A 16,888-nucleotide genomic window follows, 5' to 3' on the forward strand; every position below is an offset into this window, starting at 1 on the left:
TTTCTAAACTGTTTGACCAATTCAACTTATTCAAGCCGGTCAACCGGTTTTCAACCGATAGACTGGTTCCTTTATTTTTTAGAAATGAAATCTGGTTTACTTTCAAAATCCCCTTAAACTTGATGTCTCTCATCTTGATAAAAAAAAAAAAACATTATATTTAAGTAGTTTTGTGAATATATTTGCAACTTGATCTTGTGTTTTTACATACTCGACTTCAACTTTCTTGTATGCGATGCAATCTCGTAGGTGATGAAATCTTGTATCAATATGCTTTCTTCTATCATGAATTAATGAATTGGTTGCTAATGCAATAATTGAGGAATTGTCCACATAAATTTCAATAGGATTCTTTTATGGTATTCACAATTCCTTCAATAATCTCCTTAGTTATATGGAATGACAAACACATGTTGACAAAGTGACTATAGATTACTTTTTTGAACTTCATGTGAATGTCACGTCTCCCATATAGAAAAAAAAAAAAAAACTTGTAGTGCATTTTCTATTATTCATATCTCCAACCCAATCACTATCACTGTAACTCAAACGATTAAAGCTATTAAAATATTCATAACATAAGCCAAAATCAAGTACATGTCCTACTCTAAAAATAATATCTCGATGAGTGGATGTCAAATATCTTAAACTCTCAACTAGGATTTTGAATGTTATAGAGTTTATCTTTTTCTCTTTCTTATTCTAAGACATCTTCACTCCACACTCAACTGGAGTATTTATTTTTGCATAATACTTCATCTTGAACTTAAAAATGAGAAGAAGATTGAGAGAAAGATATATTTTTATTAAGTGTTTCTCTCTAAGCTCTCTTAGTTAATCTCTTTCTTTTTTTATTGCTTAATAATGCTGAATTACAAGGTTTTTTTTACAAATATAAAGTTCTAAATGATAAAAGAATTAAATTAATATAAAGCAAGCTTGATCTGAACTGAACAAAGTCCGGAGAAGGAGTCAAGAAATTTGTTGCAAAAACATTACAAAGAGAAGTTTGGTCATGGGTGGTCTCAATATCCAAGGGAGGGAGACCATCTGGAATGGTTTCGAAACGCAAGTCAGGCAAACCGTCAAAGGCATCAGAGCCTTTTGATTTCAAGAAACGTTTGTGATTGAATTCTGTGTTTACAATTGCTATGAAGAAACCTCTACAACGCAGAAGTTTTGCCAATTTAAGATTAGCTTGATGTGGCTTTGAAATGGAACTGGAACGACAAATCATGAGGCCTGTGTGCTGGCTTGGGTTCCATTGTTTTACCTGGAGAAACTCATGGAGCTTTGCTTGCTTTTTATTTCATAGATAGCTGGACGATATTTATATCTAGTTAAATGCAGCCACTGTTTTATGGCACAACTTGCTGGCACTTATCCTCTTCAAAATCACATGATCATCGTTTAAAATCATAGAATTCTTCATTATTTTAATTCAGTTCTTTATCTTGCAATTCAACTTTCACTCTCAAAATAATATGTAATTAGGTTTAAATTTGCAATAAAAAAAACTTAATTATACAAAATAAAAATCTGATGATCAAATTAAAAATTTATATAAAAAAAATACAATGCTGAAATTCAAAGTAAAATATAAAAGGATGAACAGTAATTAACATCGAAAATTGCTAAAGGAAAACCTCTAACTCTTTTAGTTTTTACTATAATAAAATAAAATTATAATAGTTTCTCAATCTTCGGCCATTAAAAGGGGGTGAATCTAAAAGTAAATTGATGAAAATATTGCCTGTCGAGCAAAGAGCAGCTACACAGCTAGTTCTTGATATGTTTTCACAACTCATATACGAGTTTACCTCAACAATATATTGCTCCCTGTATTGCATCGTGATCTCATTGGTTCTGCCTTTCCTCTCCTCGCCTACTGTAATTTCTTTTGAGGGCTTTCAGCCCCTTTCTTCACACAAAAAGGTGAAAAAAAAAAAAAAAGCACTTCATTACAATGAAACCACCATGTCACCTTGAGAACAATACATTCGTCTTCAGCTTTAACTGTCTTTAGTTTAGCATGCTGTTTTATTTTTTCACGACAAAAGCACTTCCTTCACCAATTTGTCTAAATTCATAGACGATGAACCACTTGGACCATTGGCCTCCTCTGCTAGTTTTTTCCACTCCATGGCTTTCTTCTTCATGCTCTTACCTTTCTCTCCCTCCATCAACTCTCTCACAAGCTTCTCCACTTTATCTCTTTTCACATTGTTATCAATCTCCATTCCAATTCCCCACTCAGAGCATGTGTACCTACAGTTTGTTTGCTGATCAGCAAAGAATGGCCAACAAAGCATAGGCACACCAGAAGAAATGCTCTCAATTGTTGAACCCCATCCACTATGTGTTAGGAAACCTCCTATTGATGGGTGGTTGAGGACTTCCTCTTGCGGACACCAACTACAAATAAAGCTTCTTTCCATGGTTTCTTCAGTGAATTCTGGAGGCAATATCTTGGAGTCGCCAGTGACCATATCAGGCCTTATTATCCATAAAAATGGATGGCCACTTTTAGCAAGTCCCATGCCAAATTCAACGAGCTGTTCCTTCGTGACGGTTGTTATGCTACCAAAATTCACATATATTACTGACTTGGGTTTGTTGGAATCAAGCCATTGTACGAACAAAACTTGGATCCAATCTACAACTTAGCCTTATATCTCTCATTCCTGGCATCCAATCTACAACTTTGTCCAAGTAGCCATTACTTAAAAAGCTCTCATCTGCAACAAAAAAAATAAAATTGAATTCATATATTTGCTTTTTGATAAAAGGTAACGCAACGTCTATGAATAAAAATGACCTTTTTCCCTTGTTCACGGACCATACAATGAACTAGTAGAAAATCTTAATCAAAATACTTTTTTTTTTTCCCTTGCTCATACCTTTCAGTGGTGTAAGACCTTTCTCTCGGAGTGCTTGAAATTGTTTAAATCCCATGAAGCTGGAAGCAGAGATGGTGAAGAACAAAGCAATCGGAATTTGGCGCCTCTCAGCAGCATCGATAGCGACGGGCATGAAACCATCAGAGACGATGCAAGTCACTGGGGTCACATTAGAAGATGCTGAATCATTAAGCTTGTCGAGGAGGTCATTAAACGGAGCTAATAAGTTCTTCTTGGCAGCCTCACAAAGTGCAGCGACATCTTGGGTTTCATTCTCATTTGAAGGAGGGAGGCCATCTGGAATGGATTCAAACCGAAAATCGGGCAAGTCATTCATGGCATCAGGACCTCTAGATTTAAGCAAACGTTTATGATTAAACTCTGTGTTGACAAAGGTTATGTGAAAACCTTTGTAATGTAGTAATTTTGATAGCTTAAGCATTGACTTAATGTGGCTCTGAGCTGGGCTGGGAATGCAAACTGCATGAGGCTTGTCAGCTAAATTATTAAAAATCATCTCTCTAATTCTTTGTTTCTTACTTTCTTTCAATATTTGCTCTATATATTGCCTACACACAATATAGAGATTCTGTCCCTATATAGAGCAAAGCTACAATTTTTGGACGTGTAAACACACAGCGGAAGGTAAGGGTGTTTTTATAAGGAAAAGTTTGAACTCGGATTGAGTTTTTCTAAAATTTTTTATTTAAAATGATTGTGATTAGTATTGACAGTATGATAATAGTTATTTTTTAAAGTATATTTTTTGTTTAGAAAACATATTAATATAACAATATCACGTATGATTAGCTAATTGATTATAAGATATATTAAATTAACATAACATACATGATTTTTATGACAAATCATGATCTTTAAAAATTACAAAACTCTTTTAATTAAAGATGGGTTAACTTGAATTTATTAAATTTTATTAAAATAATATTTTTTTATTAAAAATAAATAAATTAAAATAACATATATATATATATATATATATATATATATATATATATATAAAATAAAACATGGACTAGATTGTTTATGCCTCAGATTCTCATAAATCACTCAAGTTTGATCGATCAACTTCTTCAACAATTCAAAACCAAACTTAGCCCCGGCTGAACACCGAGTGAAGGGGTCATCGTATAAAACCACTGAGTTAAGATTTTATAACTATGCTGTCCATTATAAAAGAAATTAAGGAGGAGGACAGATCATCAATTTCATCTTCTTCGTAGAAGCGAAGAGAGGTTCATTGTGTGCAATCACAACTTGCTGTCAATTATTATCGGCTGTCAATTATTATCAGGACGTATTTGTCGAGATTCATGAATGAGATAAGAACGTAGAAATTGCCATTTCATCTTGGCAAAGTCACAAAGGCATGAATATTCTCACCAAAATTGACATTTCATCTGGGTTGAAATCACGGCAAAAATAGTGAACTAGTGATTGCTTGGTTTTAATTTTCCCCAAGGACAAAACATCATATTTACGTTCAATGGTTCAATGAATTTGGGTTCCTGCTTGACTGAATCCTTCTCAAACACTACACGCCACGCTTCTTTTCTTGAAAAATCTCGTGAAATTAATGTTGCTCTTGCTTCTACGTTTTGTTTTAAAATATTGTTCATCTTGTAAGAAAAATTTAAATTGTTTTTTTACTATTTTTCATGATTTTAATTTATTTATATCAAAAATAAAAAAAATATATAAATTTGAGGTCATATTAAATCAACATATATCAATCTAAGTTAACATGTCAAATTTACGACCTGAATCATAAAACTATAACTTTATATAAAGAAAATCAAAACAAAATATGAAGTCCATTTCCCAAACAACCCGATATTTATTAAATGATGAAATTGAAAATTAAATAATTAAAAAATAAAACAAAAAAAATGACCCGAGTCAACCTAAAATAATTTGTCAAACCCACAACTCGAATTATGTAACCTCATAAAAAGTAAATTGAAATAAAATCATTAAGTCTAATTTTCAATCTACCTAATGTTAAATGATAAATTAAAAAAAAACATTATATATATAATGTTTTTTTAATTTTATCATTTAACATTAGATAGATAAGTAGATTGAAAATTAAACTTTATAATTGAAAATTAAACCTGAGTAAATTCGAGTAAACTCATCAAACCTATGATTCAGATCATGAAACTAAAATAATATTATAGAAAGTAAATTGTAAAAATAACTTGAATCAATCTGTCAAACTTACAACCCGGATCATTATAGTGAAATAATCTCATATAAAACTAATTAAAACAAATTATAAAATTCAATTATCAATTAACTTAAGATTAAGAGAGAGAGAGAGAGAGAGAGAGAGAGAGAGAGAGTTTTTATCTTCTGTAGAGGTACAATATGGATTTTATCTTCTCTTTTAATTTTAATCTAATTAAAATCATTATTCTAGACTGATGCGGGACTTGGAAATTAATGGCTTAGATATCAGTACTTTGATAACGGGAAAATTTTCGTGGTTGTCTATGCATGAATGTCAGGCTGCCGTCCGTCAACAACGTTTCTCGTTAGAAAGGCCGGAAACAGTCGTTACTATAGAAATGGAGCGGTGATCTTACACATTGGAGTGAGATGTGAGGAGGATATGCCTTCATAGTATACCAAAATTAAATTAGGGATAAGAACATTTAAGTCTAAACTAGTAAATTTAAATTGAATGAACATATATAATCCAATGCATGATAAAAATAGCCAATAATTTATCAACCACCATGCACATGTTTTGACGAGTTATTCTATTCAAAGTAGTCGGAGTTGTTGCCTCTTTCCTCGTTGTTTATTGGTTTTTCTTTTTCAACGAATTCCAAATATCTTGAAGGTATCCTTTCAAGATTTATCTATCAATAATTAAAAAAAGTAATTATTTGCCTTTAAACCTTTTAAACGTTGTCCTTCTATCTGTATTATTTGCACTTCCATTATTGTGGATCCTCGAGTAGTTGACAACGACCTAACCGCGTACAATGAATGATGCAGTAGAAAAACACAGTAAATTAATGCTTATTATTATTATTATTATTATTATTATTATTCAATTATTTTAAGATGTTAATTTCAAAAAATAAAAAATATTAAAAATATTTTCAAGTAAAAAACACTTTAAAAAAAATTAAGACTCCAGTTTTAGCTATTTTGATCTTTTTAGTTTGTTTATAGAAGTGAAAGAAAGGAAAATTCAAATTGTTGTTATTATGTGGATAATTTTTAAAAAAGTTTTTTTGTTTGAAAATATATTAATTTTTTTTTTATATCATCACATCAAAATTATTGAAAACAATACTAAAAAAATTAATTATATATTTTTTCAAGATAATTTTTTTTTTTTAAATATCCAAAAATTTCAGCTTCGCAATCCCAATTCCAAATAGGATCTTAATCGGTGAAAAACCACCAATAATTGATTAATTACTTTATAATAAAGAGAGATGCAATTTCCTAGCAAAGAAGTCTACATCTCGAGGACACGTTAATCTCATGCATCCAATAAAACATTGACTAATACAATGGGACTAGCATTACTTCAACTTTTCTTCATGATTTGTTAATGATGCAAAGCCATACTACATAATAGGCTTTGAAAACTTACTCTTATATATGTAATTTAATCACACTCCACATCAAAAAGCGACTTTAAGCTGGTTCAATCATATGATTTCAAGCTGAGAAGCATACATTTAAAAACGATCATATCGAAACAGAAAGTTTTTCGCTTGCTGCTAAAAGAACACCAAAATTTAGGGTGGGAAAAATTATCACCGAAACCAATTATTGTAGCATGGTCACTGGTATCGATTGCTGCTGGAGAGATGTTCTGCAAATCAGCATCATCATGTCCGGAAAGTATACAGAAGGAAATGAGATTTTAATGAAGGGATTTTATTGTCTTTTTTAAAAAAATAACAACAAGAAGGAATTCTTTTTTGTTGCTAACAAAAATAACAACAACAGAAATTCATGTGCTGGACTGTTTCGAGGTTCGAGCTCTCTGTTGAAAGTAGACTATATTCTAGTTCTAAAAACAGGAACCGGTTTACAGGTTGAGAACCGGTCAACCAGTTCAAAAATGATTGAGTGATTTAATCGACAGAATACAATTGTTGTTTAGATTAGATTTTTCTTATATTAGTTTAATTCTTCCTTGATTATATGGACCTTTATGCCTATAAAAAGGCTTGTAATTCAATATTATGAACAAGTACAAAAAAAAAAAATAGCTAAAAGAGCTTTGAGAGAAACACTTGTTCTTGAGTTTGAGATAACAAATATTGGTGTCATGTCCTACTTCTTAGGAATTGAAATCAAAACACGGAGAAAATAGAATTTTTTATGAATCAAGAGAAGTTTGCAAGGGAGGTTCTAAAAAAGTTCAAGATGGAGGATTGTATAAAAGTGAATACTCTAGTTGAGTGTGGAGTAAAGATATCAAACAATAATGAAGGGGAGAATATTTACTCTACAACATTCAAAAGTTTAGTTAGGAGTTTGAGATATTTGACACGCACTCGTCCGGATATATATATATTTTTTTGGAGTAGGACTTGTGAGTATGTTTGTGGAGACACCTATTATGACACACTTAAGATCTTTGAAGTGAATTCTTTAGTATATCAAAAGTACTATTGATTTTGGCTTATTATATGGTTATTCTAATAACTTTGAATTTGTAGGTTATAGTGATAATAATAATGATTAGGATGGAGATATGAATGATATAAAAAACACAAGTTTTATTTTCTACATGGGAGACACATCATTCACATGGAGTTTGAAGAAGCAATATATAGTCACTTTGTTAAAAATAGTAATACAAAGTCAAAAACTCAAGAATAAAAAGAAGATTGAGAGGAAGATATACTTTTATTAAGTGTTTCTCTTTGAGCTCTCTTAGCTATTCTCTTTCTTTTTATACTTGTTTATAATTGTTATAACCCAATTTTTGACCATTTTATTTTTATTATTATTATTTTATTTATGGAAAAGGAAAAAAAATGATGAAAAAAAATAATGATGATGATGAAATAAATAAAGAATGAATTAAATTTTGGGTTAAGGGCAATATGAATGGAAGTTTTGGGGTTTTATTGAACTTTGGAATTAATCTAATTAAGTTGGAATTAATTTGTTTAATTAAGGATTTAATTGAAGAATTGATAAATTTTTAGACTTAATTAAGCTTGGAATTAATTTAGTTCATCCAATCAAGGGTTTAATTGGAAAATTAATAAGTTTTGAGACTTAATTAAGCTTGGAATTAATTTAATTCATCCAATCAAGGATTTAATTGGAGAATTGATAAGTTTTGAGACTTAATTAAGCTTGGAATTGATTTAATTAATCCAATTAAGGGTTTAATTGGAGAATTGATAAGTTTTGAGACTTAATTGGACTTGGATTTAATTAAATTAATGAAATCAGGGACTTAATTGAAGAAATATTAACGTTTGAGGGCACGATTGCAATAAATTAAAATCCAAGGATCAATATGTAAATGGCGCTGAGATGCAGGGGTTCAATTAAAATTTACCCAAGGACTGTACTGCAAAAATTCAAAATTTCAAGGATCAAAACGCAAATTGCCATTAAACACCCCACTGTTCATCTCCTCCATCCCAATGCAACAGAAACGGCAGAGAACGTGGCAACATTTTTTGCCCACGATGTGCCATTAATGCATGCTAGGAGGTGTAAGGTTGCTCGGTTGCTTATAAAGAGAAGCACAGCAAAGAGAAAAAGGGGGGACCGAGGGAGAAGAGAGAGGAGCAGAACCGAAAAAAGGAAAGAAAAACTGGGGAGAAGAAAAAGCCATGCACGACAGGGAGAGAAGACAGAGAGAGTGAGCGACCGAAAAGGAAAAAACAAAAGGAAAAAAAAACTAAGAGACAGGTGAGAAAGGGCAGAGACACAAACAAGGAAGAGAAACTGGGGAGAAAAAGGGAAGGAGACGCAGGAGACTAGAAGAAAAGAGCAGAGTTTTTGTTCCCCTGTTTCTTCTCAAAGAAACAGAGGAGGCCACGGAGAAGGGTCACGAGCAGCTGAGGAACAAAGCAACTACCCGACCAGTCCTCCATCACGTCTCCGTTTCCCTGCTTCCAGAGAGGAAGTAACACCGGGAACACAACAAGACGAGCAAAAACAGAGGGCCATAGGAGAAGGAAATACACACAAAACAGGGGACGGACATGAAGAAACTAAGCGGAGAAAACCAAAAACAGAGGTGAAGCGAAAGAAAAAACAAAAGCGGAGGAAGAAAATACCCAGCCGGCCACGCCTTCGTCATCGTTTTCGTTCCTACTTTTAGGTAAGCTTCCCACCCCCTTTTCATTTATAGTTGTGTAAGTATAGGGAGGAGGTAATTTTAATTACCTTGGCCCAGCCGGGTCACTGGCTTGGGCTAGTGACCGGGCTGGGCTGGCTGGGTCCAGCCCAGCCCATGTGGGCTGAGATAGGCCCAGCCCAAAAAAATAAAAAAATAGAAAAAGTAAAAAAATAAAAAAGCAGAAAAATAAAAAATAAAAAAATGTGTATGCATGAATAAAAATAATGTAAATTTATTGGTTTATTCACTGACGCCAGAGTCAGGAATAAAAATACCAGTTTAAATTTATATTATTTTTATTCGTTGTATTTTTATTTTATTTAGCTAGAAAAAAAATGTGCATGCGTAAAAATAAATTTTATTTTTATTTATTTATTCACTAGCGCTAGAATAGGGAATAAAATATATTGATCTAATTTTTGTTGTAGCTACGAATTTTTACCAACGCCAGAGTTGGAATTATTCGAGCTCGAATATTCACTGGTGCCAGAGTCAGGAATATTATAAACAAATCATGACAGCATAAATTAATAAATATTTAGCAATTTAAGACAAAACCAACAATGCAGTCTGCCTTAGGCAGAATGTTTAAGGGGTGATAATATCTTCCCTTTTACGTAACCAATCCCGAGTCATAGAATCTCTGTTGACCAGTTAGGGTTCCTAGTGACCATAATACTAGGTGGCGACTCCTCAAACGAGATATTTTTTCTAAAAGAACCGGATGCCAGAATCTGTTCTTTTTCCATAATTAATTCAAGAGAATTATTATTTTTTAGGGCCGCCGTGATGTCGGGTGCGACAATAATGTTGAATTACAAGCCTTTTTACAGGCATAAGTCCTAGACAATCAAGAAATTAAACTAATACAAAGAAATTCTAATATGAATAGGAATTGTATTCTGCCAACTGAACTAGGTGACCATTTCTAAACTGGTTGACCAATTCAACTTATTCAAGCCGGTCAACTGGTTTTCAACCGATAGACTAGTTCTTTTATTTTTTTGAAATGAAATCTGGTTTACTTTCCACATCCCCCTTAAACTTGACGTCTCTCATCTTGAAAAAAAAAACATTATATTTAAGTAGTTTTGTGAATATATCTGCAACTTGATCTTGTGTCTTTACATACTCGACTTCAACTTTCTTGTTTGCGATGCAATCTCGTAGGTGATGAAATCTTGTATCAGTATGCTTACTTCTATCATGAATTACTGAATTGGTTACTAATGCAATAACTGAGGAATTGTCCACATAAATTTCAATAGGATTCTTTTATGGTATTCACAATTCCTTCAATAATCTCCTTAGTTATATGGAATGACAAACACATGTTGACAAAGTGACTATAGATTACTTCTTTGAACTTCATGTGAATGTCATGTCTCCTATATAGAAAAAAAAAAAAAAAAAAAAACTTGTAGTGCATTTTCTATCATTTATATCTCCAACCTAATCACTATCATTATAACCCAAACGATTAAAGCTATTAAAATATCCATAACATAAGCCAAAATCAACTCACATGTCCTACTCTAAAAATAATATCCGGATGAGTGGATGTCAAATATCTTAAACTCTCAACTAGGATTTTGAATGTTATAGAGTTTATTTTTTTCTCTTCATCATTCTTAGACATCTTCACTCCACACTCAACTGGAGTATTTATTTTTGCATAATCCTTCATCTTGAACTTAAGAACGAGAAGAAGATTGAGAGAAAGACATATTTTTATTAAGTGTTTCTCTCTAAGCTCTCTTAGTTATTCCCTTTCTTTTTTTATTGCTTAATAATGCTAAATTACAAGGTTTTTTATTTATATATATATAAATATAAAGTTCTAAATGATAAAAGAATTAAACTAATTTAAAGAAATCTTGATCTGAACTGAACAAAGTCCGGAGAAGGAGTTAGGAAATTTGTTGCAAAAACATTACAAAGAGAAGTTTGGTCATGGGTGGTCTCAATATCTAAGGGAGGGAGACCATCAGGAATGGTTTCGAAACGCAAGTCAGGCAAACCGTCAAAGGCATCAGAGCCTTTTGATTTCAAGAAACGTTTGTGATTGAATTCTGTGTTTACAATTGTTATGAAGAAACCTCTACAACGCAGAAGTTTTGCCAATTTAAGATTAGCTTGATGTGGCTTTGAAATGGAACTGGAACGACAAATCATGAGGCCTGTGTGCTGGCTTGGGTTCCATTGTTTTACCTGGAGAAACTCATGGAGCTTTGCTTGCTTGTTATTTCATAGATAGCTGGACGATATTTATATCTAGTTAAATGCAGCCACTGTTTTATGGCACAACTTGCTGGTACTTATCCTCTTCAAAATCACATGATCATCGTTTAAAATCATAGAATTCTTCATTATTTTAATTCAGTTCTTTATCTTGCAATTCAGCTTTCACTCTCAAAATAATATGTAATTAGGTTTAAATTTGCACTCAAAAAACTTAATTATACAAAATAAAAATCTGATGATTAAATTAAAAATTTATATAAAAAAATACAATGCTGAAATTCAAAGTAAAATATAAAAGGATGAACAGTAATTAACATCGAAAATTGCTAAAGGAAAACCTCCAACTCTTTTAGTTTTTACTATAATAAAATAAAAATTATAATAGTTTCTCAATCTTCGGCCATTAAAAGGGGGTGAATCTAAAAGTAAATTGATGAAAATATTGCCTGTCGAGCAAAGAGCAGCTACACAGCTAGTTCTTGATATGTTTTCACAACTCATATACGAGTTTACCTCAACAATATATTGCTCCCTGTATTGCATCGTGATCTCATTGGTTCTGCCTTTCCTCTCCTAGCCTATTGTAATTTCTTTTGAGGGCTTTCAGCCCCTTTCTTCACACAAAAAGGTGAAAAAAAAAAAAAAAGCACTTCATTACAATGAAACCACCATGTCACCTTGAGAACAATACATTCGTCTTCAGCTTTAACTGTCTTTAGTTTAGCATGCAGTTTTATTTTTTCACGACAAAAGCACCTCCTTCACCAATTTGTCTAAATTCATAGACGATGAACCACTTGGACCATTGGCCTCCTCTGCTAGTTTTTTCCACTCCATGGCTTTCTTCTTCATGCTCTTACCTTTCTCTCCCTCCATCAACTCTCTCACAAGCTTCTCCACTTTATCTCTTTTCACATTGTTATCAATCTCCATTCCAATTCCCCACTCAGAGCATGTGTACCTACAGTTTGTTTGCTGATCAGCAAAGAATGGCCAACAAAGCATAGGCACACCAGAAGAAATGCTCTCAATTGTTGAACCCCATCCACTATGTGTTAGGAAACCTCCTATTGATGGGTGGTTGAGGACTTCCTCTTGCGGACACCAACTACAAATAAAGCTTCTTTCCTTGGTTTCTTGAGTGAATTCTGGAGGCAATATCTTGGAGTCGCCAGTGACCATATCAGGCCTTATTATCCATAAAAATGGATGGCCACTTTTAGCAAGTCCCATGCCAAATTCAACGAGCTGTTCCTTCGTGACGGTTGTTATGCTACCAAAATTCACATATATTACTGACTTGGGTTTGTTGGAATCAAGCCATTGGAGACACTCAACCTCTTCTTTCCAAAGATTGCATCCAATAGAACTTAGATATACTTCTTGAATCTGATTGAGAAGCAATTGTAGTGGACCGATCGTATAGACTCGAGGAAACATAGAGTAAAGGGCATTCAGAACTTCTTGCTCCAAAACATCAAAAGTATGGAAAATAACAGCAGAACCTTCAGAAGCCCGCCCAGTACATTCCTAGCAGTATTTAAACATAAGATCATTTGGATCTGTTGTACGAACAAAACTTGGAAGGTCTCTTAGCCTTATATCTCTCATTCCTGGGATCCAATCTACAACTTTGTCCAAGTAGCCATTACTTAAAAAGCTCTCATCTGCAACAAAAAAAATAAAATTGAATTCATATATTAGCTTTTTGATTAAAGGTAATGCAACGTCAATGAATAAAAATGACCTTTTTCCCTTGTTCACGGACCATACAATGAACTAGTAGAAAATCTTAATCAAAATACATATAGTTACATTTTTTTTTTCCGTGATCATACCTTTCAGTGGTGTAAGACCTTTTTCTCGGAGTGCTTGAAATTGTTTAAATCCCATGAAGCTGGAAGCAGAGATGGTGAAGAACAAAGCAATCGGAATTTGGCGCATCTCAGCAGCATCGATAGCGACGGGCATGAAACCATCAGAGACGATGCAAGTCACTGGGGGCACATTAGAAGATGCTGAATCATTAAGCTTGTCAAGCAGGTCATTAAACGGAGCTAATAAGTTCTTCTTGGCAGCCTCACAAAGTGCAGCGACATCTTGGGTTTCATTCTCATTTGAAGGAGGGAGGCCATCTGGAATGGATTCAAACCGAAAATCGGGCACGCCATTCATGGCATCAGGACCTCTAGATTTAAGCAAACGTTTATGATTAAACTCTGTGTTGACAAAGGTTATGTGAAAACCTTTGTAATGTAGTAATTTTGATAGCTTAAGCATTGACTTAATGTGGCTCTGAGCTGGGCCGGGAATGCAAACTGCATGAGGCTTGTCAGCTAAAATATTAAAAATCATCTCTCTAATTCTTTGTTTCTTACTTTCTTTCTATATTTGCTCTATATATTGCCTACACAATATAGAGATTCTGTCCCTATATAGAGCAAAGCTACAATTTTTGTACGTGTATACACCCAATGAAAGGTAAGGGTGTTTTTATAAGGAAAAAGTTGGAACTCGGATTGAGTTTTTTTTTTTTTTTTTAAATGATATTGTTTTCTTAAAAAAATAAATTAAAAACTACGTTTTTTTTTTTTTGGATATAAATTTACTAAAACATTGACTAGATTGCTTAGGTCGCAAATTCTCATCAAATCACTCAAGTTTCATCGATGAACTTGTTCAACCATTCAAAACAAAACTTAGCTAGGGGTGAACTCCAAGTTAACGGATCATTGAATGAAACCACTGAGTTAAGATTTTATAACTATGCTGTCTGTTATAAAAGAACGAAGGAGGACAGATCAATTAATATTCTTCCCAGAAGCGAAGAGAGGTTCACTGTGTCCAATCACACACCTTCAACATCTGAAGGTTTTTTTTTTATATATATAAAGAATCAGGGCTGTCAATTATTATCTTTGCAAAAGATTGTTGTTAGTTGTTAGTGTTGGAAAGTGTGGTAGTGATTATTTTTTTAAAATATTTTTTATTTAAAAAGTATATTAATATAATAATATAATGTGTGATTAACTTATTGATTACAAGACATATTAAACTAACATAACATATATTATTTTTATGACAAATCATGGTCTTTAAAAAATATGAAACTCTTTTAATTAAAGATGGGTTAACTTGAATTTATTAAATTTTATTAAAATAATGTTATTTTATTAAAAATAAATAAATAAATTGAAATAACATTGTTATATATATATATATATATATATATATATATATATATTTCATAAAACATTGACTAGATTATTTAGGCCGCAAATTCTCATAAACCACTCAAGTTTGATCGATCAACTTCTTCAACAATTCAAAACCAAACTCAGCCCCGGCTGAACTCCGAGTTAACGGGTCATCGAATAAAACCTCTGAGTTAAGATTTCATAAGAAAGGAGGACAGATCATCAATTTCATCTTCTTCGTAGAAGCGAAGAGAGGTTCATTGTGTCCAATCACATCTTGGCAAATATTCTCACCAATATTGGCAAAGTCATAAAGGCACGAATATTCTCACCAATATTACCATTTCATCTGGGTTGAAATCACTGCAAAAATATTAAACTAATGATTGCTTGATATTAATTTTCCCCAAGGACAAAACATCATATTCACGTCCAATGGTTCAATGAATTTGGGTTCCTGCTGACTGAATCCTTCACAAACACTACACGCCACGCTTCTTTTCATGAAAAATCTTGTGAAATTAATGTTGCTCTTCCTTCCAAGTGATTTTTAGAATATTATTTATCTTGAAAAAAATATTAAATTGTTTTTTTAGTATTTTTCATGATTTTAATATATTTATATAAAAAATAAATAAATTTGAGATCATATTAAATCTACTCATATCAATCTGAGTTAATATGTTAAATATGTTAGAGAATAATATAAATTATATCCTGGAACCTCAGCTAACAGTTTAAACTATTGTATTGAGATGATTCTCTAACATGGTATCATAGCCTTAATGACCAAGTGGTCACGAGTTCGAATCTCACAACCCCCATTTATTTGGTAAAAATTAAGCATAAGGTAATGTAAGCATGTGCAAGTTTCAAGCCTAAAGGGCTTTCACTTGAAGGGTGTGTTAGAGAATAATATAAATTATATCCTGAACCTCACCTAACAACTTAAGCTATTGAGTTGAGATGGTTCTCTGACAAAATACACGACCTGAATCATAAGAATATAATAACTTTATATAAATAAAATCAAAACAAAATATGATGTTCATTTCCCAAACAACCCAATATATATTAAATGATGAAATTGAAAATAAAATAATTAAAACATAAGAAGAAAAAAAAAAAAGACTTGAGTCAACCCAAAAATAATATATCAAACCCATAACTCGAATTATAATGTTAAGATAACCTCATAGAAAGTAAATTGAAATAAATTATAAAGTCTAATTTTCAATCTACCTATCTACTTAATGTTAAATGATAAAATTAAGAAAAAATTACACACACACACACACACACACACACATAACCTGAGTAAATCCAGTTAAACCCATCAAACTTATAACTCAGATCATGAGACTAAAATAATATTATAGAAAGTAAATTGTAAAAATAACTTGAATCAACATGTCAAACTTGCAACCCGGATCATTATACTGAAATAATCTCATATAAAACTAATTATTAAATTATAAAATTTAATTATCAATTAATTTAAAAAAAAAAAAAACAGAGAGAGGATGCTATAGACATTTGCATAGTGAATGTCATCCTATTATTTGGGATGAGTATTGTCGCGGGGGGCGCGACGTCGTCTGGCGACAATGAAGGCTCTTTGTCGTGCCTTCTGATGAGAGGTGTGGTGTGTTGGGAAGGTTTTTCGGATTTAATCATAAAATTATGACTAATGTTTAGGAGTCGTCACCTAGTATTATGGTCACTAGGAACCTATGATCTACGAAAATCTAAGTAAGGGACTGGTTGTGCAAGGGAAAGACGCATCACCCCTAGTGCATCCTACCCAAGGTAAGCTGCATTGTTGTTTAATTGCTTTTTATTGGTCTTTCTAAGGCTCAAGGTAGATCTCTCTTCATGAGAGAGTCTCTACTTTATTGGGTTAAATCCTAACTGTTCTAAAGTCTAAATTTTAACATCGCATTTCTACACCTTGTATCTTTAATACCCGAGGGTGTACTTTATCGTGTAATTTTACAACCCACAAATATTAAAGTCTACATCTGAATCCTAAAAAAATTTAAAAAAGATTTTTGACATGTTGGCCAAATACTAATGGATAATCATAAACTGGTAACGATATCCATTTTTGGATTTTTTTTTCAAACATGAAAAAGATGCAATTTTTGTTTTTTTAAGAAAAATATACTTGGAAAAATTTTAGG

The 16,888-nt window shown here is 32.3% G+C and overlaps 4 protein-coding genes across 5 annotated transcripts; all 4 read right to left on the minus strand.

Annotated features, from left to right (window-relative positions):
• Window positions 1-2,048: 2,048 nt before the first annotated feature.
• On the minus strand, window positions 2,049-2,540 carry LOC118028409 (7-deoxyloganetin glucosyltransferase-like). The gene has a single exon (XM_073409642.1). The coding sequence runs from the start codon at window positions 2,538-2,540 to the stop codon at window positions 2,049-2,051; it is 492 nt and encodes a 163-aa protein (XP_073265743.1).
• On the minus strand, window positions 2,490-3,581 carry LOC140954223 (7-deoxyloganetin glucosyltransferase-like). The gene is made up of 2 exons (XM_073409841.1): window positions 2,901-3,581; window positions 2,490-2,738 (listed from the first exon to the last, which is right to left on the minus strand). The coding sequence occupies exons 1-2, from the start codon at window positions 3,415-3,417 to the stop codon at window positions 2,623-2,625; spliced, it is 633 nt and encodes a 210-aa protein (XP_073265942.1). The 5' UTR covers window positions 3,418-3,581; the 3' UTR covers window positions 2,490-2,622.
• An 8,429-nt stretch (window positions 3,582-12,010) lies between these two features.
• Window positions 12,011-12,948, minus strand: LOC118028414 (7-deoxyloganetin glucosyltransferase-like). The gene has a single exon (XM_035031975.2). It carries the CDS (start codon window positions 12,946-12,948, stop codon window positions 12,250-12,252), a length of 699 nt encoding a protein of 232 aa, XP_034887866.1. The 3' UTR covers window positions 12,011-12,249.
• Window positions 12,949-13,038: 90 nt separating this feature from the next.
• Window positions 13,039-14,376, minus strand: LOC118028406 (7-deoxyloganetin glucosyltransferase-like). 2 transcript variants are annotated; one of them, XM_073409862.1, is made up of 3 exons: window positions 13,593-14,376; window positions 13,347-13,505; window positions 13,039-13,175 (listed from the first exon to the last, which is right to left on the minus strand). In XM_073409862.1, exons 1-3 carry the CDS (start codon window positions 13,861-13,863, stop codon window positions 13,039-13,041), a joined length of 567 nt encoding a protein of 188 aa, XP_073265963.1. In that variant the 5' UTR covers window positions 13,864-14,376. The 2 variants fall into 2 exon arrangements, with proteins under 2 accessions (XP_073265963.1, XP_034887860.1); XM_035031969.2 differs by having other exon boundaries at window positions 13,347-14,376.
• Window positions 14,377-16,888: the final 2,512 nt, after the last annotated feature.

This window comes from Populus alba, chromosome 6, assembly GCF_005239225.2.
Source record: "Populus alba chromosome 6, ASM523922v2, whole genome shotgun sequence".
Lineage (NCBI taxonomy): Eukaryota > Viridiplantae > Streptophyta > Magnoliopsida > Malpighiales > Salicaceae > Populus > Populus alba.

Bases quoted from the DNA above. Each gene is read 5' to 3' on its own strand.
- LOC118028409 (XM_073409642.1), bottom strand. From the start codon at position 2,540: ATGGGACTTGCTAAAAGTGGCCATCCATTTTTATGGATAATAAGGCCT.
- LOC140954223 (XM_073409841.1), bottom strand. From the start codon at position 3,417: ATGATTTTTAATAATTTAGCTGACAAGCCTCATGCAGTTTGCATTCCC. The intron at 2,739-2,900 runs GTATGAGCAAGG...TTTTTGTTGCAG, and splicing joins AGGTCTTACACCACTGAAAG to ATGAGAGCTTTTTAAGTAAT.
- LOC118028414 (XM_035031975.2), bottom strand. From the start codon at position 12,948: ATGTTTCCTCGAGTCTATACGATCGGTCCACTACAATTGCTTCTCAAT.
- LOC118028406 (XM_035031969.2), bottom strand. From the start codon at position 13,863: ATGATTTTTAATATTTTAGCTGACAAGCCTCATGCAGTTTGCATTCCC. The intron at 13,176-13,346 runs GTATGATCACGG...TTTTTGTTGCAG, and splicing joins AGGTCTTACACCACTGAAAG to ATGAGAGCTTTTTAAGTAAT.